Source organism: Diorhabda sublineata, chromosome 2 (assembly GCF_026230105.1).
Source record: "Diorhabda sublineata isolate icDioSubl1.1 chromosome 2, icDioSubl1.1, whole genome shotgun sequence".
In the NCBI taxonomy this organism is placed as follows: domain Eukaryota; kingdom Metazoa; phylum Arthropoda; class Insecta; order Coleoptera; family Chrysomelidae; genus Diorhabda; species Diorhabda sublineata.
This window is the reverse complement of record NC_079475.1, coordinates 2,939,845-2,966,356: the sequence shown is the minus strand read 5'-3', so window position 1 is coordinate 2,966,356 and position 26,512 is coordinate 2,939,845. Positions and strand designations below refer to the sequence as shown.

Genomic DNA, 26,512 nt, shown 5'->3' with positions numbered 1-26,512 from the left:
CACGAATAGAAATAGTATGAATAAATAAGAAAAAAATACAGTATTTTTGACCATTAAGAACGGCAATGAAGATTTAAAGTTTACCATTATTATATACGTTTAATCATGGGGCAGAGTAATATCCAAAACTTACTACTAAATCTATATATGACTGAATCTACAAATTGTATATAATATGGATTTTAAGTAAGAAATGTTAATATTTGAAAAAATGACCGGACCAGATTGAAACATTTTTCTACCATAATATTCTCGTATTAGTAATTTTAATGCAACAATCGCAAATTTAAAATAGGAGTACAGCTCAAACCATGAATTCAATACAGAAATAATACTTACCCGTATATAGTTACGTCTGCTTCTGAGGTCAACGCCAGAAAGTACTTCATCGAGTTATTATTCTTGTTGATACTTGTAGTTAAAACTTCAAAATGAACACTTATACGATCTAAATATAACTCCTGATCCAGATTTGTAATATCCAAAACAAAATCAACAGATTTCTGAAACCCAACATTTCATTAGACATATTTCAAATATTTAGTTTTCCCACTTACACCTGTATTCTTTCTTAATGGATTCGCAACGTCGCAACGAATTGCAGATGCATTCACTGATATACATCTTGGAGGAGTTTCTCTAAAATATAAGAAGTTCGGCAAAACAATGCCCAATTTTGTAGAATATGCATTTTCTCCTAAATTTTCAACAATCGTTTTCATTTTCAAATATTGCTTTGAGCCTATGACTAGCGTGTTGTTTCTAGAAAAATATAAAAATTACTAGAGTGTACTTTAAATTTGTTTTTCAAATGTACTTACCTTAATTCGGGAAATTCAATATGAACTTTAAGCTCTGAAATACATTCGTTATCTGAGCCACAGTCTAGTATGAAAGGTATTTCTGTTTCGAAAGATGTTGAGTTAGATTTTGATTCATCTAATATGGGACATGTTACACAAAAACCATCCTCTTCCGTTGAAGGTGCAAGCACAACAGTTTTTTTTATTGGAGGAGAGTCCAAAACATATCTTATGAATACTTGTATTGGCGTTTTGATATCTAAAGTTGTAGAGTTCTATAAAATTGATAATAACCATAAATATATTGGTGATAGTGTTGATATTTTTTATAATGTCTTCATTTTTTATAAATATAATTATTGGTAGAAGATAGTCAATATCCATTATGTAAATTAAAATGGAACGTTTTAATTCATACAGAAAAATTCATTATTAAAAATTCAAATACTATACTACAAATGATATTGTCAACAATTAAGGAATATAGGCAAAGAAAATGAAATTAACATCAAGATTGGTATACTTAGAATCAACTTCTAGCTAATTACCACTATAAAATAAGGTCGAGTTTAGCAAATAACTAAAATGAATAGCAAATAAAAATACAATTGAATTATTTGGATACGTGGAAAGAAATACTACTGAATCATAAAAGAGAAAGAAAAATGTTTGAAAACTTATTTCTATATTTTCAGTTAATGTACCGATCAGCAGAGTCCATGTCTGAAAAAACACTGAAAGAATCTCAAACCGATTTTGAAGGAGAGTTAGCTAATTTACTATATATTATGTAGTCGATATTTTTGTCATAAATCTAATATAACAAGCGAACAATTCAATCCATGCCTAGTTTCACAAACTGGTAGAGGATCTCGTGTCATGTGATTTGAAATATTACCAAAAACCCACAATAATCATAATTATTACAAATCTTACCGCAATTGTTGTAGAGATATTTTTACATTCTTCGCTGTTTATACTTTCTATAATAAGATTATCAGATATAGTTTTATCGGGTCCAATCGATGCTCTTCCTAATCTTTCATCGACAGTAATTGTGTAGTTGATACCTAAAAAATTTATTTGCTATTTATACATTTATTATACTATAATAACTATAATATATTACGACCGTGCGCCAAAACGTTCTCAATCGAGAAACCTTCTGTTGTGAATGCAGTGCCTCTATTTAATGTTAACAAATCAGAATATTTTAATAATGTATCAAATCTTTTATGACGTATTCTTTAGTTGATTGATTATATTATTAGTTTGTTTCTGTTGATATATTATTGATTTAAACAGGATGGTTTATACTTATTTTCTCTTAATCTAGATTTTTACAGATAGTATTAAGGAGAATTGAAGTTTAACCTAACGGGGATTCAGTTCGTCAGAATATGCGATATCTATAAACTCTTGCCAACATTGGGTATGTGTTCAGTATTTTCGCTAGCTTAGTTGAGATATTGTGCCAATTATAAAAGTTGGATTGATTTAATTTTTCTCCAACTATTTAAAGAAATTTCTAACATTGATAAATATGAGTGATAAAGTTGTCGTCATCAATTTGTTTAGATATGTGTGTTCCTACTTTTTGAAAGTAGTGCTATATCAATTCTGATGTGACAAAAAAATCGAAACAAATCAGGCAAATAAATTTCATTTTCAAACATTATGAATAATCATATGCCAGTTTATTTCATTTACATCATTTATAATAACGAGGATGGTCCCAGAAGTACCTGGCCTGACCTAGATATGGCGGTGGTTGCTTGAAATACTGAATTTGTATTTGTTAGGCAGCCATGACAAGTGAATCTTTTCATTGAATTTGTAAACATGGAAAAAATTAATCATCTTTATGTGATATAAATTTTTGTGATTTCTATGTTGGGCCTGGTACTACTAAGACTACCCTCTTTTGTTTCACATTTGGTATACTTGCTTTTCTCAATTAAGAGATTGTGTAAGTAGAAGGGAAGGACATATAATACATATATGTAATGAGAAAATGTCTTTCTCTTTGAATAAAAATTAACGCGTTTGAGATTATTTCCAGCTAAATAGCTATAAGAAATAACAGCATAATCCCAATATTAGTATTTTTGCAAAAAAGCTCCAATCTATTAGTGTGTAACTTCATTTTACGAAGAACAGAAAGTAAATATAATATTTGTTGTGTGAAAGGAGAAATGTTCCAGAACTAGAAATATGAGAGTATTCGCAAATTTTAAGTTTTATATTTTCACATGATGATTGGAGGTACAATACCTACAAAATCTCCTTCGTACAGCGAATATGAAAAACAAATGCTCATGTAGAAAATTCTGGTAGATTCATGCAACATGTTTGGAGTGGTGGTAAAAGTATATTTAATAGCTATAATTGGTTTACTTCGTATTAAAACAGCATGTCCTGACACATGTGATCCGATTGCGAAATCTATAAATAAAAATAATAGTTTTTGAATCCAGCTCGATCAAATTTAATATTACAATGAAAGTAATCGTACCTCTAAATTTATTTCCATCCATGTCCACAGCCCTAGAAATTGTGATACCGAAACCTAAAAGATCCTTGTAAATATCTCTGCCTCTAATTTTTTGGTAGAGTTTAGTTTCTAGACCATCGACAGATCCTTTATAAATATAAACATTTCCAGTGGCTCCATCTTCATAAGGGGAACCAATAGCTACCTCTACAAAAACATATATATATATATATATATATATATATATATATATATATATATATATATATATATATATATATCATATCATCGGAGACTCAAATACAATTTAAAAATAGAAATAATATTTTTATTGATTCACGTTGTTTTGTTCAAATAGTCATTACGAATGAATGAATTTTTATTAGTAACATTAGCTAAGCTGGTGTTGTAACGCTATTAGACATATATTTAAGTGAACATTACTAAAAAGTGATGTAAGTAAGCAAACTTTAAAAAAGAAACTTTATTAGAATTAATAAAATTAATTTTTAATAATACATACTTTTCTTATAATAATAAAAATTACCAACAGATCCATGGATCACCATTGGGCTTTTCAACATCCCCCGTATTCACAGTTTATGCAAAGGATTATATTTTCGAAATTGTTATATCTGTTTTGTCTGTCAAACTATTCATTAAAATGTCGATAGGTAATAGATTATATAATTTCCCTTCTATATAATGAAATTGCTAATTTGCCATTTTAGTTCAATAGTTCCAAAGAACCTTACAATCATTCACAAACTATTCCGGGAATATTAATATGCATAAAATTTTTTTAAACGATTTCTAAATAATACAACTGACACTGAATTTCAAATCAGGCGAGAGAAAAATACTAATTCTGACAGGACTATCTTACATATTTACACACCCATACTTTCATACACTTCAATCGAAAGTTACCTTAAAAAACAAAATTTAACACTTTCATTCCCCTCTACTAAAATGGAAGATATAACACCAACTAATAAATTAACTAACATAGTTTATGAAATTCCTTGTTTAATGTTATAAAAATATATTTGTCAATCTAGAGATCACTCACCAATCGAATAACTTATAAATATAAAAAATCAACGTCATCAGTAACCAAACATCATAACTTATAAAATACAATGCTAATTGTGTAACTGTTATCAATAGCGACAATTTAAATAACAAAAAAGCTTCATATTTATGTCAGGAGTCAAATTGAATATCGAATGATTGATTTTTGAAAGAATAAATTTTAGATCAATTAATGTAAGTATTTTTGATGTTGTTAAATTTCTATACATTGTTTTAAATTGTATTTTCCCCATAATTCCAGTTCTGATGATAAAAAGTGTTTGAAAGCTGGGAATACATATTAAAAAGAGTATACTATATATATATATATATATATATATATATATATATATATATATATATATATATATATATATATATATATATATATATACATATATATATATATATACAGTGCTTTTCAGATAAAAGTATCCACCTTTAATAACTTTTGTAATACTGGTATTTAGAAAAAATCCAAAAACACGTCAATTTATGTTGGAAGGGGCAAGCATTATGGCTTATTTAAACTTACCACCCCCTCACCCCTAGCAGCATCCCCTTTATTTTTTTAAATTACTTTTCATATTTTTTATGTAAAATTTGGATACTCCTCTTTGAGCTGATTTCAAAAATGTATAATTCTTGTAGGTTAAAGTGGTTAGTTTATGAGATAAACAATTTTTCTTTTAAGAGCACAAATTGAAATGGTTTACTCTTTGCAAGAAAGAATTGAAATTGTAGGTTTATACTACCAAAATAATAATTGTGCAAGAGCTGCTGCTAGAATATTTAACGAATTACATGACGGAAGACATGCAACTCATAAATATGTAATTCAACTGATGGAGAAATTTACCACAATAGGGTCTGTTTGCAATAAAGTGCATAAGCGAGAGGGACTCGTAAATAACGAAGCAATCCAAGTGGCAATTTTAGGGCAAGTCAGCTTAGAGGCTCAACAACCCCAATCGTTGTCAACAATAAGTAGAGCGATCGGTGTTTCATCTTCTACAGTTTTCCGAGTTCTACATAAATTCAAGTACCACCCATACAAAGTTAAGTTGGTGCACGAGTTGAATGAAGATGATTTTGATCGTCGTCTAGAGTTTTGCGAATCAATTGTTAAACAATATTTGCTTTTCTGATGAATGCTCATGGTCATTAAATGGCTTAGTAAGTAGGCATAATTGTAGATATTGGGCTGAAAGTGATCCACATATTATGCGTGAATTCCATACACAACATCCCCAAAAGTTAAACGTTTGGTGTGGTATCCTAGGTGACCACATTGTCGGTCCTTTCTTCATCAACGGAAATTTAAATCTTGAGGGAAGGGGTTGACCCACGTATTACAACAATAATAGAAAATGATGATAACCTTTCCGAAGATTTACTGGTATTTCAACAAGACGGAGCTCCCCCACACTATGCTATGCCTGTCCGACAATTTTTAAACGAAACATTCCCCGCTCGTTGGATAGGTAGAAGGGGGCAGATGATGGAGTGGCCACTTAGGTCACCGGATTTAACACCCCTAGACTTCTTTTTATGGGGGTATTTAAAAACAAAAGTTTATGCTACCCAACCAGAATCTCTGGATGATTTACGAGAGAGGATAGAAAATGAATGTCGACAATTAAATCCAGCCGTATTAAGCAATGTCAGAGAGGCATTTCAAAATAGATTATACCATTGTATGGAAGTGAATGGTACTCATTTTGAACACTTATTATAGCTTCATAATAAATAGGTACAGTTAAAAAGATTAAAGAGTTTGAACTGTTGTACAACCCATTTTAGTACAGGCAAATAAGGTGAAAGTAAATAAGTAAAATTTGTGCTCTTAAAAGAAAAATTTTTTATCTCATAAACTAACCACTTTAACCTACAAGTATTATTTATACATTTTTGGAATCAGCTCAAAGAGGAGTATCCAAATTTTACATAAAAAATATGAAATATGACAAGTAATTTAAAAAAATAAAGGGGATGCTGCTAGGGGTGAGGGGGTGGCTTTTCCAGTAAGTTTAAATAAGCCATAATGCTTGCCCCTTCCAACATAAATTGACGTGTTTTTGGATTTTTTCTAAATACCAGTATTACAAAAGTTATTAAAGGTGGATACTTTTATCTGAAAAGCACTGTATATATATATATATATATATATATATATATATATATATATATATATAATTTATTGGAAATATCGAGCTTTTTCTAGATTGTGTCATACCTCCATATCCATCCATGTTTAAGTCTCCTAGAAACATAATAGCTGTACCAAATTGACCATTGACATATTCTCCATTTAAAATTATTGGTTGCCGCAGATTCTTCTGAAACGGTATATATATATATATATATATATATATATATATATATATATATATATATATATATATATATATATATATTGTTTTTTATTGAGAACGTGACAAGGAAACACCAAAGTGGATTAACTTCAATATATTTTCCGAGCTTTCGAATACTTATGTATTCATCGTCTGGAAAATAATTATTCGAAAGCTTGGAAAATATATTGAAGTTAGTCCACTTTGGTGTTTCTTGCCACGTTCCTAATAAATAACTACTCATAATATAGCTGGCAAAGACGTCTTATATATATATATATATATATATATATATATATATATATATATATATATATATATAACAATATACTATTTTGAAAAATATCACAATCATATATAATTGAGGAATTAGTGTTGAAATTTCAACATTGAAATCGTTGCTTATAAAAAAGACGTTTCATAGTATTCTAAATTGGAAGAACTTTGGTAGATTCATAATTCATGGAATGACCTTTATAGAAAACGTGTGATGCCAACGAGCATTTGTCGGGAGATTTTTTCTGTCACTTTTTTTGACAAGTTACCCGATTGATGATTGACTGATTAATGTATTTTTTATCACAATTTAAACAAGGGTCGTATAAACTATGTTAGTCAATTTATTAGTTGGTGTTTTTTTTAACTTTCATTTCAATAAAAATATATTGTATATTAAGGATTTGATTGAACGCTATATTAATTTTATGCTATTTAAAAATTCCGGAAATTTTAGGAGTAACTGATTTTATATATGATAAAGAAGTAGATAAGATAGAGCTGGCAGACTTAGTGTTAGGTGGTAAGACTAGTATGACATCAAAGTTACTATCATATTATGCATTACATAGAATTCGTTTCAAAAGATAAGAAGAAGATAAGATTTCATAAAAAAGTTTGTAGAGTATGTTTAGGTTTTTTCATGAAATATTGGATTCGAAAGTTTAGGGACTTTATTTTTCATCTATTTCATTAAATTGATCTCAGAGTTACATGGATGATATGTACGATAATTCCAGAATTTATAGGTTTCCTATACCAGTCAATAAAAATTTTATTGTCTTTGTTTCTGATAAAACTGGTATCAAAAAAGGTAAGGATTGTTCACCGTTATCTTTTTGTATGAGGATCGAAATTATTGAAGTGAAATAGCATATCCAATATTTCATGAGAAAAATTCAAAAATACTCTACGAACTTTCTTATAAAAACTCATATCCTTCATATCTTGTCAAATGAATTCTATATAATACATATGACAGTCACAACATCATACCAGTCTTACCGTCTAACACTAATTGTGACAGTTCTATCTTACCTAATTATACATCATTAACATTTATAAAATCAGTTACTCTTAAAACTTTCCGTAATCTTTAAGCAACATAATATTGCCTACTGACAAATCCTTAATATCTAATCTATTTTTACTAAAATGTAAGAGAATACTATTAAGGTCATACTATGGATTATGGAATCTGACGAAGTTTTGACAACTGACAGCAACTACAAAAAACGACTATTTCTAGAAATAACATATATTGCTCAAAATATTAGGTGTATTAATGAGAAAACTGATTTAAATAACTTTAGTGTAATATATGGATTTCGATTTAAAAAAAAACAAATTCGATATAAAATTCATGATCATCAATAACCAACCAACCCATAAAATTAAACTTCATTCATAACGACCTTACCTAATCTAACAACAATTGGAATAGCAACAAGATTCAACAAATTAATATCATATGTCAATTTGAATATTTACTTCTGAATCTTATGAATTTGATTTTTGTTAAAACAAAAAAAAATTCAAGACACCATAATTCTCGGTTAATTGATAAAAGTTATTTTCAATATTTTTATACTTTTATACATATTTTTCCATTTTTACATTTTGTCACAATCTCACGACTAAAATGTTGGCAAATACTTGTTTTAACATTTTTGTCGAATTATATTTTGATAAAGATGGAAATAGGTTGAAGCAGATAGAAAAATATGATTTGACAAGAATGTTTTACAAGGCTGCGAGATTATATTTTGATCTATTATTTCAAGAAAATAATTGACTTACTTGTGCTCCCAGGAAAACGTAAACTCTACCTTCGTTGTATGAACTGCCTTTATAATAAGGTGCCCCTACCATAAGATCATCAAAATTGTCGTTATTCAAATCTCCACTAGCAAGGCACGCTCCAAAGTATTCTCCAAATTGTTGCCCAACTTTGGATTCTTTAGTATTAATTATTTTGTTATCTTCCTTGAATTGGAATACAACAACCTAAAAATTATTTTCAAGTATGCGATTTATAATTGTATGGTCGAATAACAAAGAAATGTATACTTTTCCTCTGTAATCATTTCCTCTTGGACTGCTAGATGCGTAATAAAGTTTTCCCCTACCATAATAGTAACCCGAAGTTACGCTATATCCTAAAATCATATATCAAGATTTTATGCAAAAAAAGAGGATTTATTGCCTAATATCAAAAATAACTTACATAAAACTGAAATTAATTGCAAGTCGTATTAAAACAACCCAAAATACATTACTTATTATTAAATTAGAAGTGAATTTATTGCTAAAATCTCACGGTTTAAACATATTCTACCATTTAAATAAAAAATAGCACAAGTAAGAGAAGCTAAACGGAAATAAAAATTGTTAAAATGAGAGAAATAAACAAAAAACCAAGCAAAAGTAAACGTACAAAAATTAAAATACAGTAGTAGGAAAATAGGGAGGAAAATTATGGATATATTTAATTGTAAGACATCGATAAAAGATGCAAAAAAAACAAAAAAAAGGAATCAGGAGTATGATGGAGAATGCTAAATAGAAAATAAAAATAAGAGTAAAAACAAAAAAGACACTCGAAGAAAACAACTAGAGTCCTATAACACAATCATAGTTAATGTGGAATAAAAATCAAGCAAAAATAGTAGAGATTTCTATAAAGATTACAAAAACACGAAGAATTTCATATGCCATTCAGGATATTAAAAGAAAAATAATGATCTCATGACTAGAATCACTTACAACGGTATCTCAACAGCTAATCGCACAGTTACCGAGATACGATTATAAAAAGCAATTGATCAATTGAAGAATAACCAATTTCTAAGAAATACCTAAGGGAATTCATGATATATGGAGAAAAAAACGAACTGGAATTTAGCTAATAATTTTAAAGGAACTGATTTCGTATAAAAATGGGCGAAAATGGTAGTAAATAAGAGATATGCGCCTTATTTAATAAGTTACTCCAATTCATGTTCTTGAAATCTGAATTCAATTTGATTATAAATGAAATTATTTTTCTTTATATTACCAAATAAACCAAAAGCCATATTTTGACCAGCAAATGGAATTTCTATCGTTTTAAAAATTTCAGTATTTTGTCCACCACGCTTTTTTATTATTCTTTTACGTCGACTGGAATCTGGAATGTTGTAGGTATAATCAGTAACTCTAAATGGTGTACCAGCCCAATTGTAGATACCTGGCGCCCCTAATATTAACTCATTCTCTCTCTAAAACAAGATTTCAATTTATACTTTAGCATTTATAGTACTGGAAAGCAATATACTCACCTCAGGAAAATGTACCGAAAACCCTGCTTCTCCTTGACCATATAAATAGAAGTTATTACCTATTGCTTTATCTGGAAGAAGAAAACAATAAAAAATATTTTTATAAACAAAATATACGTGGAGGTTCGACGTGTCGACTCTAAAACCCGATAAGAGTGATCTTTATCTTTACACACGAGGTGTGATCGAGAAAAAAGGAGAATTATTTTTTTCAATAATTACTTACGCTGCATATATTTGACCTAGTATGTTTGATACTTGTATCGAAACAAGTTTCATTTTGATCCGGTTTGTTAGTCTGTTACTAAAGATGTATGCAGTGTCGAACGTAAAGCACGATTTCGAAAAATGCATTGAGTTTGGTTTTGAGTTGAAAAGTGCCATATATTTTACAAAATGTTAATATAGTACTTATAAGCAATGGTAATTGTGGTATCTGTAAGCAACATTCCACTTTTTACCTCTGTTAAATTCGAAATTCGTGAGGTGCAGCAAATGTGGAAACTGTGTAATAGATATTGGAAAAGAAGAGATTCAAAACGAAATAAAAAAATTAAAAACAAAAAGTTGTTTACCAGATTTCTAAATTATCGAATAATTTTTAGAGAACTATTTATAAGAAAATATGTCATCAAAAAGAAGATACTTTCCGCCACAATAATTACCTACAATTAATTTCGTAAATACAATTCTTTTTCAAAAATAAGTTTCTATACTTAAGATAATATAACATACTTTTCTCTTGTTTTTCATTCAGATTTTGAAAAAAAGTAGTGCCAAAAAAAGATTTCTTTGATCTATAACGATTAAACTTACCTAAAAATTATTCTACATCATAACAGTTGATTACAACTATATCCTCAATCTTATTGTTCTTCTTTCATTTTTCTAAAATAACTTGAAAATCAAAACTGGGCATTTTATGTTTAATAGAAACATATTTCTTACAGTGTACCGTATAATTTATCAGACGATAATTAAGTAAGAAAAATCTTCTCTAAGTAGGTGGTATAAAATCTTACTGAAAATAAAGTTATAAGGTTCATATATTATTAATGTTTACATGCCTAATGAAAGGATATGTCGATTTGTCATTAGATAACATGATCCAGACAGGTTTTACCGTCATATCGCAACATTTAGCTGAAAAAATTAGCACGTAAACCATGAACCAACTGCAAATGATGTAGTTGTAAGCGACACCGTAAGACTTTCAGAGCAGAAATTATTAATTCACAATTAGCCCTCCAACCGAATTTCTTTGACCTAAATGTTAGCAACATATGTACTTGCTTAACAGTGTCTTCACTAACTCTTGGTCGTCTCGTACTCTTTCCTTTTTTAACAATTTCAGTCGGTATCTTCAGATGTTATATCATCTACAGAATCACAACCGGAGATGAAACGCATGTTGCGTTGTTACTAGATAATCTAACAAATATTTGATGTATCGTTTATAACTGTGGTTTGAATATGATAAGGGAGCGTCAAAACCCCGGTCTTAATTAAAAACTTTATCGTTATATTAACGTGAACCGCAAAAAAGAAAATACTTGAGAAGATCCGTATTAGAAGAAATATCTTTGTAATAGACAATTCTACTAAGAGTATACATGAAAGATACGGGACATAGAAAAAAGGGAGAAATAATAAAAACTGATTATGGTAGAAGAATGTTGGGCTACTGTCAAATTTCTCCTAAGCTGTTCATATTATCGACTTTACACATTTCGGGGTTCTGAATATCCATATTATTGCACGAGGATATGGGTATATAATCAATCACTATGTTTTTATAGTACTCTACTATCGGACCCGACAAACGTTGTCCTGTCCCACGTCTTAAATGTAAACTTTTGGAAATTAGCTGTAACAATTAGACCGTTATGATGAAAATTTTTCATCAGAAACTTATTACAATACCTAACGTGATTCATATATATTTATCACAGATCAGAGATGTTGAATGTAGAAGCTGTGTTGAATAAAAACTTGAAGTCGTGTTAATTGAAGGTGAAAAGGTTGAATCTTAAACTATTCTATAACGGGCATTTATTCTTAGAGTTAATTATCTACAAATACTGAAATTATCGTAATGCCATTGGATGTACAATATTTTTGGTTAATCCTTGAGAGGTATAAACAAATAAATTCGATAATTTTCCCACTCTCGAGCACGCAACGTATAATTGACCGTGAGAAAAGCATGGATTTTCTAAATCTAATACACAAATCGTCATTGTTTGACCTTGTTCCTTATTACTAGTCATCGCAAATGCCAAACGGATTAGAAACTGTAAACGTTTGAATGGTATCGGCGAATCTGAAGGAATCATTGGAATTCGTGGAAGGAGTACAACTTCACCTTGAAGTTTTTCTCTTAAAATAGTGGCTTCAAGAATGTTGCCTATAATTTTTTTCATGACTAGCAGTAAGCAATTGTTCATTATTATCAACAAAAGTAGCCAAAGAGTTCAAATTGCTGTTCACGTTGGACATCGCTGTTAATGATATCTGCTGCTGGGCGATTGGGAGCTGGCATGCCAAAATGAAAGAGCGGCATGTTCGAAATAAGAATACAAAAATCCTCAATAATTATTAATGCCTCATTATATATCTCAGTGGAAAATTCAATATTGAGATTTTAATTACTTATTCTAATCCGATGCAAAATATCTTCACTCATTGAGTCTTTATATTTGTTTCACAGTGCAGATCCTTCAGACGGATATTATTTTATATTATTGAAAATAATTGACGGATTTGGTGTGAAGATGAGCTCAGTGCTGCATCTGCAAGTGTGAGATTCCAATGATTATTATCTTCCAATAAATGTAACTCACAACAGGCATCGAAGAAAGTATTGCATACAGTACCATTGACTGTACGCAAAAATTGGAAGGATAAATAATAAAAAAAGTAATAAAAGCTGTGGAGGTCTGGTTTGCAGAGCAAGAAGAAACATTTTTTTTAAAGGTCTAAAGACGTTGCAGGTTCGCTGTAATAAATTTATCCAATTAAGAGGAGAATATGCTGAATAATAGAATATTTTGACATTGAAATTTTGTTTGGTTCTATAATAGGCTAAGAATTTTTTATTATATCCTCGTATAACGGCTGGATCTCTTTCATGTATAAGAAAACTAAAAATGCGCCAAATTGCTTCGTTACTACTAATGTATCGGCCCATTTGATAACGTGTGATTTCGTCATTGTCGTTTACATTTTGAACAGCAAATATAGCTTTATCACTGCCCTTATGAACGCACTTACAAATGTATTTGATAGACTTCGCCGAACTACATAATTCAACGTTTATGTGTGCTTTGTAAGTTTTACACAGCAATGGTGAATATGGAACCACCCAACGATTATCAATATCTACTCTTACACTATTTGACAGACGCAACTCATATGATTGACCTCCATTGTCTACGTCTCTACGACGGTAGGATGGGTAACCATCGATATTGGTGATGGTATCAGCTGTATATGGTTTTGGAAAACGTTTAGTACATTTTCCATTGTCCATACATGGTGACATCATATTTAAAGTACCACATGGCCCATGAATCATGTTAGTAGTCATAATATCAAATAATTCTTGATCAGCATTCGGATCCGGAATACGTTGCCGATAAAGGCGTCACGCAAATGAACGTACTCTTCAGAACGAAATTTTTTGGTTTTATTAAACTTAATGTATCGTAATCTCTCACTTTCAATTTTCGCATACATATCGACAACATACTGATGAAATAGCTGCTAGCATCGGAGAATGTTATTATCTTCATTAACACGAATCATCAACCGGTATGTGTAGAAGTTCATTGCACTATCTTTCTTGGTCAGTACTTCACCTGTAGTTGGATTACTTTGTTCAATATTTAAATGATATCCATCTTCTCCTTTCCAAAATATCAACGGATATTGCAATGATCATAAGAACGATGATTGTCTTGAATTATTTGTACGGTATTATATCGGCGTTGTATACTCTCCATAGGGTACTTTGTCCGCTTTAATGACAATTACGCAGTTGTTGTTTCGCAGTCTGTTTGAAAGAGACTCGAATAATCGTACTAATTGGTTATTGTTTTGTAAGAACATTTCCAAAATTTCAACGATTTCTCGCTTCTCCATGTACTCTATATAGTTATATACACAACGTATATTAGCTTGTTTTTCCTCGTCGCCCATAAAGTAAATTTGTAAGAATTTTGGATCGGCATCAGGCATTGGAAGTAATGAACCTATTTGGTGGTATACTTAACCTTGAATCTTGAATGTAGATTCAAAATTGCGACCATCTTCATTGTGAACAATTTTTGTTGCTCCAAATGATGTCATTTAGAAGAAAGAATTAAATTTCCGGATTTTACACAAAACAACTTTGATTGAGATGTGTTTCCAGCTAATAGCGTTTTCAAAGGTTCTGGTGGCGGATTTAGTGATGGCAGTGAAATTTTTCCAAATGCGCAACATAAGCCGGCCGATTCACCTTTGTATTTGAAAGCATGACAATATTGACATTCTTTTTCCTTACTACCACTCATGATTAGCGAAAGTGATGAATAGTCTATTTCAGGGTCATATTCAAACACAAGGCGATTAAACGATGCTCGTGCCAGTGCTCGATGATTTTGCACCCACTGTAGCTCATTTACTCCGTGAGCGTCGGTCACTTGTTGGCGCGCCCCTAGTTGCTTTAATGTATTAGCACGAAGACGTTGATTGCGTTTCTCTGAATTCTCATTTGCACGTGAGTTTGCTATTTGTTCTCTTACATTAACATTAGTTGTGTTCTTCTACTGTTCTGTTCAGTCGGTTGTTATGGACCATTTGCGCATTATGAGAACGTCGAACAATATTTCTTGCTCTTCTGCGAAGACGTGGCATTTTTTTGTAGAAATAAAATACTATGAAAAATACACAACAATAAATGTAGGTAACTTCTAAAAGTGCAAGCTTACAGGGCCAAACACATATTGTAATTATAATTTCATTTCTTAGTTTTGTATAATCACTATTTCCAGTACAGTATAATTCAAAATGAGACATTGTGTTTAAAATTCTTTGCTGGTTCAAATAAACTAATTGTTGATGTGCGAACTGTATTATTTATTAATAATATTAAAACATGTGTTAGTTGGGTTTTAATGGCGATATAACAACAACTCATTTCTAATTAATACAAAAAATAGAAAAAACTTTATGTTGGGCGGCGTTGCCACGTTTTCTTATTTTAACATAATAAAAAATTATTTTAAAGATTAATTTTAACATAATAGCCCCCTCTTTGAAGGGATGCCTTCAAAACAGCTTATTGTAGAAATTAACTTGATAATATATACCTATGTTTACAAAGTCTATCACTGTATTAAGATTGCAATAAATCGATTTAATTGTCTAGGTCTTCTTATCTTGGTAATGGACACAAATGTCTGATGGAACGAATAATTAGTCCCTTATGGGTTTGGACTTCAGCAACTCTTGTAATGTCGTCTCTTCCGGGAAATAATTTCCTAATTATTCCCATTGGCCATTGGCATGGTGGATATAGGGTGTTTTTTATTAAGACTAAAGTGCCCACAGAAATAGTTGATGGGGCGTCTTTCCACTTGTACTGCTGATGTAGCTGAGAAATATATTGTCTTGAAAATCTTCGCCAAAATTGTTGGTAGAGTTTCTGGATGTGTTCTAATCGAGTCAAACGATACTTGTTGGTATTAGTACAGTCAATGTTGGGAATGGAGGTCAGAACTCGACCTATTAAGAAATGGGATGGTGTAATGGGTGACAAGTCATTAGGGTCATTTGATTGCGCAAACAATGGTCGAGAGTTTAATATACCTTCGATTTGTATCACTAAGGTGCACATTTCTTCGAAAGTCACATTATTATTAATAAGAGCTCGCTTCAAATGAAATTTGCAACTTTTAACGGCTGCTTCCCACAATCCGCCATGATTTGGGGTGTACGGAGGAATAAACTTCCATTGTATATTATATTGACTGGTAGAATTGACAATAGAGGCCTGATTGTTGAATAAAAATTTACTAAGATCTTTCAATAAGTTGTTAGTGCCGTGAAATGTAGTTCCGTTATCGGAATATATTATTTTGGGAACACCTCGTCTAGATACAAAGCGTTTTAAGCATGATAAGAAATTTTTGGAAGTTAAATCAGTTACTATTTCGCAATGTATTGCCTTAGTGCAAAAACAAACGAAAATAGCCAAATAACATTTATTAAGTTTAGCTCCTTTACCTGGTTTGTTCAAAATATAGAATGGGCCGGCATAATCAACTCCGGTCACTTCAAATGGAAGCGTAGGCCTAATTCTTTCATTCGGTAGGTTTGACATTGGACAGGAAAATGGAATAGAATTGAACTTGAAACAATTCACGCAATTTCTCACTGTTTGTTTGGCTAATATAGAACCACCAAAAGGCCAGTAGAATTGTCGAACCGAACTTAATAGTAGTTGTGGTCCTGGGTGTAACAATTGACTATGTTTATGATTAAAAATTAGCTTGGTAAAATTGTGTTTACTTGAGAGTAAGATTGGATGTTTGATGTTAAATGGTAAGTAAGTATTTTTTAATCGTCCCCTAACTCTGATGATTCCTTTCTCATCAATAAAGAGCGCTAATGAGGCAAATTTATGTTATCATCTAATTGCTTGTTTTTACGAAGTAATTCTAGCTCCTCGGAAAATGATTCCATTTGAGATAATTTAATTAAAATAGTATTGGTGTTTTCCAATTCTTCAACTGATAATGGGCCAATAACTTTGGTATCAGATTTTCGTGCATTATTGATAAAACGCATACAATATGCTGTGACTCTTTTTAATCGTTGTAAACAAGAGAATTTTGTAAATAAATCACAAATTTTTGTATGTTGTGATATGACCAAAATAGTTTTAGATTTTCTTAGTTCTGGGAGATCGTGTTTAGAAATTGAAAAATTAGTAATTGGCCAATCTGATGATTGTAACAATAAAAATTGAGGTCCTTTCCACCAAATTGCACTTGACATCAGCATTTTAGGCATTATACTTCGAGATGCTAAATCTGCAGGGTTTTCCTTAGTACTAACATACCTCCAATTTTCAATGTTCGTGAGAGACTGTATTTTAGATACGCGATTAGCAACAAAGGTCTGTAATAAATTGGGTTCCGTGTTAATCCAACATAGGGCGACTTGAGAATCGGACCACAAACAATAATGAATATTTTTTAAATTGAGGGCATTGACCACAGTATTTACTAGTTGTGCTCCTAGAAGACAAGCACACAATTCAAGTTTTGGAATTGTTATTGTCTTCAGTGGCGACACTTTGGTTTTGTCACATAGTAATTGAACGTTATAATTTCCGCTATCGTCAACACTACGTAAGTATATGCAACATGAATATGCATCTCTCGATGCATCGCAGAAGCAATGGACATCTGTAAGTACATAGTTTAAATAAATAGCATTTCTAGGAATAGATAATTGATTTAAACTGCCAAGTTCATTCTGAAATCGATACCAAGTTTGTTCTATATCTTGTGGAATAGGCTCATCCCATCTAATGTGTAGGGACCATAATTTCTGTATTATTAATTTTGCAATAACTATTGAAGGGCTCAATAACCCTAAAGGATCGTAAATTTGAGCAATAATTGAAAGAATGTGACGTTTAGTAATTGTGTTTCGATGGGTAAATTGTTTAATTGTATATTTTAGAATGTCATTTTTATTGTCCCATTGGATTCCCAAAGTTTTACAACTTTCTTTATCACCTATATCTAAAATTGCATTTGAGATATTGTTATCTTTGAAGCCACAAACTACTTGAAAATTATTAGAAATCCACTTTCTTAAAATTAAATTAGCGGATGATAAGACATCATATATGTCTTTGCATAATTTTTGTAATTCTATTAAATCGTTAGAACCGGTCAACAAATCGTCCACGTACATGTCCTTTAGTATTGTTTCACATGCTTTGGGGTATTTATTCATATTGTGTTCCGCTAGCGTCTTAATACACTTGATAGCCAGATATGGAGCTAATCGAGTTCCATATGTAACTGTATTCAAGTGATAAGTGCAAAAGTTACTTTTGGGGTTATCACGCCATAGTATCTGTTGTAAAGGTCTATGCCCTCGATCTATGAGAATTTGACGATACATTTTTGATATGTCAGCAGAAACCACAAATTTATATGTTCTGAATCGTAAAAGAATGTTTATAATGTCATTCTGAACTTTAGGGCCGATATATTGTAGATCGTTAAGCGACCACCCTGTAGACGTCTTACAGCTTCCATCAAAAACTACGCGTAAACGAGTTGTCGTACTCATTTCTTTTAAAATACCATGATGTGGTAAAAAGTATTTAATTCCATCGGGTTCAATAGTTAATTTAGTCATATGACCTAAAATTTCATATTCTTGAATCGGTGTATAATTGTTTAAATTGAACATCCGCGAACCGTTATTCTAATGTCAAATCTTCTAATTGCTTCGGGTTTATACCTGCCCAATAGTTCTGGGGATTGTTTTAACGGGAATTTTACTACAAACTGACCGTTTTCTATGCGGAAAGTATTTTCGTTAAATAAAGACTCACACACAATATCGTCTTGAGATAAAAATTGATTACTACCTTTTATTTCTTCAATTTCCCAGAATTTCTTTAACTGGTCATCTTCAGGAATATGACTTGAAAGGTTACACATGATTGTTTTCTTATTATCAATTGGAAGCGCACCTGTTACTATCCATCCAAATACAGTGTTAACTAACATATTATTTCCCAATTTTATTTTTTCGTTTAATAACAAATCCCAAAATATATTGGCGCCCAACAATAAATCGACTTCTTGTGGACATCCAAAACTGGGATCAGATAATTGAACATGTTCCGGTATCTTTAATGTACTAGGATTAAAATAAGCAAATGGAATATTACCAGTTATTACAGGGACGATTAAACATGAAATTGTATATTCATGATCATTAACGCAAGAATAAAGAGAAATAGAACATTTTTTATTTATATAAGATACAGATTTACCTATTCCAGAAATTGAGACATTGGTAGGTAACAATGGTATATTTAGTAAACTACATAACCTTTCAGTTATTATATTGGATTGAGCTCCACAATCCAGCAGTGCTTTTATTTGATGAAAATTGCCTTGGTTGTCTTTAATTTGACATGAGACGGTAGATAACAGTGAATTGGCGAAAGTTTCCGCTACATTCATCGAAGTTGTTGGTTCATTAGAAGGATTATTTGCCGGGGGTACTACATTATATTGTTTGTGAAGCAGTGTATTGTGCTTCCTTTTGCATATTGTACATTTGCCGTGTTTACAATTTTGTTTATCATGACCTGCAAGTAAACAATTTTCGCATAAGTGCAAATTTTTAATTTTATGAATTCTTGTATCAACATTTAAAGCTAAAAACTGAGGACACTTATAAATTGTATGAGCTTGTTTACAATAATTACAGGACAATGATTTATTTGTCGATAAAAGCATATGTACTGGATTGTTCTTATTCTTACTTAAATTGCCTATGGATTTAGTTGATTGTTGAGACTCGTCCAAACATTGTAAAATGTCAGATTTGTCTTTCAAGAAATTCATAAATTCGTCCAAACTTGGTAATTCAGAATGATATTTCATTTCTTTCCAGTCACGAATCGTATTTTTGTCCAATTTATTGGACACAATATAAATAATAAAGGAGTCGTTTAAAATATCTTCAGTTAACTCCAAGCCTTCTAGCGATGTTAAATGTTTAGAAATTTCATCTAATAACTTACGGAATTGTATATAATTTTCTCTAACAATATTTTGCACACTTAGAATAGACTTGAAATGGCTATCGATTAAGAATTGTTTTTTATCAAATCTTTCACCTAAAAGGTTCCAAGCTCTTTCAAATGGTTTGTCAGTACTGTCTAAACCTTCAATAAATCGAGAAGCGTACCCTTCTAGAGACGCCTTTAAAAACTGAAATTTCTGATTCTCATTCAAATTTGTATTGTCACATATGATAGTTTTAAAATTGGTTTTAAATTGAAGCCAATAATGAAACTCTCCATCAAAGCTAGGTAATTTTAACTTTGGTAATAAAACATTCTGAAGAGGATCAAAATTATTCGACGAAATGTTGTTAACTGAATTTGAATTTTGTTCAACGCTTGTATCTAGACGTGGTTGTAAAGTTTGTATAAATTGTTTCAAAAAATCAAAAGCAGCATAATATCTATCTTGAAATGTATCGCGTTCATTGAATTGTTCATCTAAGTCATCCTCTTTACATTCAGACTCTATAATCGACTGGATTTTGTCAAATTCATCTAATAAATTTAAGTGATTGTCGTATTGCATTTGTATTTCATTAAATCCTGGAACTGATTCGTTAATTTTATCTATGAATTTTTCTAATAATGTAAGATTTTGTTTAATTGTACCTCTTTTACGGTATAAAATTGTGAGGTCAATATTCTCTATTGGGGGCATTATTGCAGTTTAAATTGTAATTTATTATCAAAAAATAACCTACGACAGAAAATTGTATCTTAATTGTGATGAAATAGCTACTTCAATTGCTTAACATTCTTACTAGGCTTAAAATTGTAAGTAAGGTAATAATTTGTATCTTTTAAAATAATTGCTTCTGATTTTTATAAATCAAACTAATGAAATTGTATTATAAATTGCCTAGACTGAATAGAAAATAAATTGTATTATTATAAACTGTTCAATTGAAAATTGTAAGAAAAATACGTTGTATATCTTGTTGCGATGTAAAATACCGCTAAAATTGTCTTAACACATTTAAATTGTAATTTTTATTGAAATAATTGAATCAATTTTCAATAGTTTATTGAAGAGTTTCGACCATTTTCTGATTAAATAGAACAAATGATCCTAAGATAAAGGAAAAAATAGAATAAAATAGGAATTGTATGGAAAAAGTACCTGAATTGCAGTCGTTCAGTCAGTTAGTCACTATCGCTTGTTACTTCGATTGATATTTTTCTTCGCCACTTCTCTGTGCCACTGGACACACTCGATTGTTGTTAAATTCCAGATAGTTTTACACTGTTTAGATATTTTTCTATCTTATATTTATCTGGATCGAAGACCAAAATGTTTAAAATTCTTTGCTGGTTCAAATAAACTAATTGTTGATGTGTGGACTGTATTATTTATTAATAATATTAAAACATGTGTTAGTTGGGTTTTAATGGCGATATAACAACACATTTCTAATTAATACAAAAAATAGAAAAAACTTTATGTTGGGCGGCGTTGCCACGTTTTCGACTTATTTTAACATAATAAAAAATTATTTTAAAGATTAATTTTAACAGATTATTTTGAAATTGTATCTCTGAAATCTATAAATTACAAAAAAAATTGTAGGTTAGAATAGTTATGTAGGTTAGGAAAATTTTATGAAGAATTATGTAAAATGTACTTCGAAATAGTAACAAACTTCAAAATAAATAGTTTTAAGTAATATCCGTAAGAATAAAGTAATGGATGTACCAAAAAGTAACAATTGTATTCAGCCGAACTGTCCTTTATGAATCTTCATTCAGATATTCAGTCTCGTATAGAGTAGCATAGCAGTATGAATGTTTAGACACTATACACCATATACATGAAGTCTATAGTCTCCATAGTTTAGACTATACTTATGTAAACTTAGAATCTGATCTCAGCGTCATCTACCAGGCGCAACTGGATCTCAAATATACTTTTGAATATCTGACACGACTGCAGCGCAGTCTGCCGGAATTCTAACATCAACAACAATTTAAAAATAAATAAATTCATTGATAAAACATTATCTAATTGATCGAATTGTGAATCTAAAACATTCTCGAACCCCCTTGAATACACAGAAAAAATTTCATCAAAATCGGTCTAGCTGTGTAGGAGTTCAACTACAAACACACGTACAGAAGATTTATATATATAAAAATATAGTATAATTTAAAAATAATATTTGAACATAAGTTTTGGTTTGGAAAGCCTATAATTCGAAAGAAAAATTGATATATTTTTTCATTTTATAGTATTATTTTGGCTTCCTATCGCTTCCAAATTCCTTAGGTATTTTTATAAATGTTCAATATTCATTTAATAAGATTTTCGGAAACTTGAACTGATTATTTTAGTCAGTTGAATCAATACGCAAAGAACTCTAGCATTGACTTATAAAAAAATTATTTTTTCAGTAGTTTCAATTGCACAGGTAAGAAACGAAAAATAAAAGCAACTCTTCTCTTTTAAGTCTTATATTTGCTTTCATCGCTGTTCTACTAAGCGGACATCTTAAGTATTTTTTTACTTGTGTCATAGATCAAATTATATTAACATATAATGTTCTCAGTAATCCTGTTTCTAATATATTTAAAAACAAAATTTGCAATGCAAAATTATGTTGAGTTGGCAATTTAAAAATTTATTTTTAGCTTTATATAAGGAATCTTCATCGTTATTATAACAGCGTATCTAAAAAATTGAGTAAATTGATGTTAGTTTGCGCAAAAGTCTGACAAATTGTTATATCCTTTCATAGTATAGTTCTTTCAATATCAATTACAGAAGACAGTTATGCGAGAAACAATCAATATTCCATAAATACGCACTTCACTCATACAAATTAAGAAATGAAAAATGATGTTTACTCCCCGTATAAATTTCGGTAAACATCTAACAAACCGTCAGACCACGTGGACTCATCATCACCACTGTTTACCAATGAAAACATCGAATCGTAAATATAAATGTATTTCTATTGCATTGGTGTGGCTTGGTGAGATTAATTTTATTCATAAATTTCTTTAGATAAATAGAAATATGGCGTTCTTTAGACAATGGGCGATTAAAGACAATGAAATTGCACAGTGTAGTGAGAATAAAGATAGGTATGAATTTAATAATAAAGATTCAGATATACAAACACGGCACGTTATTTTTAATGTATTCGAATGTTTAAAAGAGGAAAATACTTATGCAATCTGACAATGCAGTCATAATAAGAATTGCTGAATTAACTAGACCAAATAACTTTCTATTTATCGAGTAGTCACGAAAGGGGTTGCTGTGGATCATTCTAAGAATCGAGAAGCATGTAAAGAACAACTGAAATCAGTTGACAAAGCTACTCAAGATTTTATACGTAGAATTTATAGTTTATATAAAAAGAAAGAAGAAACATGGTTTGACAGTCACGATGTAGTAAATTTCGGTTGGGTTAACAATAGCAAAAATTGTTGTTTGAATGGGCCATGTTCTAAAGGGAAACGCATTATAATAGTACACGCTGGAAGCAAAAACGGTTTGGTGCCTAATGCTTTATTAATATCTGCTAAAAAAATTATAAACTGTGCAGCTGATTATCATGAAGATATGGCAGCACAATTATTTGAAAAGTGGTTTAATGAACAGCTTTTAGTTTACATTCCACTACAGTCAGTAATCGTTATGGACAACGCATCCTACCACTCGCGGCAACTCCTTAAGATACCAAATAGTAGTAGTAACAAAACTCAAATTTATTATATTGACAAGCTGTGGAAAGAACAGGGTCATAATCTTCTCAGACTACCCCCTTACTATTGCCTATTTAACCCTATAGAGTAAATGTGGGCAAACGTAAAATTAGAATTACGAAAATGTAATCAGTCTCCAGAACTGAGTAAAGATGTTGTAGAACTCGTAAACAAATATTTCTAGCAGTAGACCACCAAGAGCTTTTGAAAAAACTGCGTTGAACATGTTATCAACGAAGAAGATGAGTATGTGTTATAACTCTTTTACAATCCTTCATAATTCAATCAAATAATGTCCCTAGTTCATACGATCTGACTACCATTATTATTTATAAAGATACTTTGGAATTGAAATGTTTTTTCTTTTGTTTTATTTAGAAAGAATTCATTTTCCTTTGCAGTTTTTTTAAAATTTAGTTTTCCAAAAAAAACAATTAGGGTACAAAAAGATCTCGGTTCATATCTGGTACCTTGTTTAAACCAAACTCCCTTACAGGCAGACACATTTTACTCGTCTATTTACGTTTTATAATTTAATATTCAGTTGTACCAAGTTAACGAGGTATAATAATGATTTTTTTCTAAGTTCCAAGTAGCGCTACAATTAAGTGCATCTGTCTAAATAACGGCGAATAATGCCGTCCAATTTATAATGATTCAATTGACTTTCAACGAATACTTTCTCGAAAATTGTCGGCAATGGTTTTTCATAATCTACAATTGATATTGGAAGAACTATAAGACTATAATGCGCGAATACTTTCTCGCATAAGATATGCATATTTTTAAAAAGTTAGAAAAATAATAAAGTTATAAAATGAGGTATCTACGCCTATGGTAGATTAAACCAAATTGTTTGCAAAGGTTTTTATAATCTGCAATTGATATTGGAAGAACTATAGATATATTTTCATTTTATACTATTAAACTGCTATATCGTTGTTTTTCGATATTTATGCTCTTGACTTTTGCCTATATAATCAAGTCACACAAAACTAGAGACAATTATTATAATGACATTTCAGGAATAAGTAACCCCGATTCTTCCTACTTCTAAAGTTGCTAGGCTAGATTTATATCGGAAGATTTTATCGAATACCCAACCTAGAAAACATTTAAGAGAAAATGAAAACGAACTGAAAATAATATCAAGAAAGATAGAAGAGATTTAAAAGATTTTTTGACAAAACATAATAGTCTCAATATCTGAAAATTATCGAAGATAACAGAAGTGGTCAATTGAGATGAAAAACCTGCAGAATTATTATAATCACTATATTATGTTCTGTCCATGCAAAAAACAGAATTCTCGAAAATATTATCATGCATAGTAGTGACGAAAAGGAATTTATTTTCATTAAATAATACAAAATGCAACTAGGTATGAAGAAAAAAGGAATGAAAAACCTTTTATATTTAACATTAATTGATTAGAAAGAAAGGAACATTTTATTTCAGCTGAATAAACCGGTAAACAGTTTTTGATTTCAAAATGTGTGTGAATAATAAAAAACAAAAAAAATGATAATTATGAAATCATAATTGATCATATTGGTCCGGTTACTCAGAATCTGAAGAGTAGCCAACAGAATAATCAATATTTAGATTAATTATCACTGGATTTATATCAAATAATTCATCCATTAGATAGTACTATTTTAACATTTCCACTTCTACCATATCTTTTATAGGCCCTACGTAATTATTCCATTGCTCAGCGACAATAGACAATACACATCACCAAAAATATTTATACGATCGCCAAATTTAAAAGTATTATTTTTTTGGTGACAAGGGTTTTTATGTCCGCTCAATTGTTCAAATAAGCTCTATTGGGATGAGCTTGCAGTGATAACGGGAAGATGTGATAATATTTTATTACGTGCTTTAGCATACAATGAATCTATTATATTTGGTTTTATGTTTATTCACTATCCTCAAAAATTCTGCTTCTACCACATTTTCCTCGAATTTTAAACTTATCAAACGCATCCAGTCATGATTAAGGGCTATTTGTGTGGCTGTAGTATGGGTACGAGGCGTATAGTTTGGACCTTACTAAACTAATTCTCAAAAAATTTACAGACTGCCAATCTCCTCATGATAGTTGCCCGTTTTCTTAGACTCAAATGCCCACAAGGCATCACTTCCTATGTGACATATTTTCAACCTTTTTCCTTTTTGCTAAAAGAAAATCAATTTTGTTTTAGTTGAAAGAGAAGAATTTACTGCGGTTGTGGTAGATTTTCCACCAATACCTCAATCGCAAGTTATCTGGTTTACAGACACACATAGTTTGTTGAAAGTATAATAAGATTATTTTTACCTAAAAGGTTAGGTTGATGAGCCATCTAAAGAGGTTTGCCTTGAAGAATTTATGGATTCATCAACCCATATTTTGGACTTGTGTGGCCACATCAATGGGTATGGTTTTTGGGCCGAAAAAAAATGCTTTTCCTCTCATTACAGCATCAGTGTCTGACATTCAAACAATATTAAAGTTTAAAACGCCATATTTGTACACCAATCGTCATAATCTATCAGCACAAACCGTTAAAACGTAACTGACACTAAACAATTACTAACTGATGCCAATTGCACATAAA

At 30.5% G+C, this 26,512-nt stretch overlaps 1 protein-coding gene across 3 annotated transcripts in view; it reads right to left on the bottom strand.

The window, feature by feature from the left end:
* LOC130452766 (integrin alpha-PS3-like) overlaps positions 1-26,512 on the bottom strand; it is a 91,994-nt gene that overhangs the window by 48,092 nt on the left and 17,390 nt on the right. For 2 of the 3 annotated variants that reach the window (XM_056792187.1, XM_056792190.1), the window contains exons 5-15: positions 10,322-10,392; positions 10,060-10,261; positions 9,072-9,160; positions 8,802-9,008; positions 6,608-6,710; positions 3,319-3,504; positions 3,078-3,248; positions 1,740-1,873; positions 822-1,078; positions 558-762; positions 340-503 (exon numbers count right to left, since the gene is read on the bottom strand). In XM_056792187.1, the coding sequence (XP_056648165.1) occupies positions 340-503; positions 558-762; positions 822-1,078; positions 1,740-1,873; positions 3,078-3,248; positions 3,319-3,504; positions 6,608-6,710; positions 8,802-9,008; positions 9,072-9,160; positions 10,060-10,261; positions 10,322-10,392 (1,789 nt within the window). The remainder of the gene's footprint in view (positions 1-339; positions 504-557; positions 763-821; positions 1,079-1,739; positions 1,874-3,077; positions 3,249-3,318; positions 3,505-6,607; positions 6,711-8,801; positions 9,009-9,071; positions 9,161-10,059; positions 10,262-10,321; positions 10,393-26,512) is intronic. The other variant, XM_056792189.1, reaches the window with a different exon arrangement.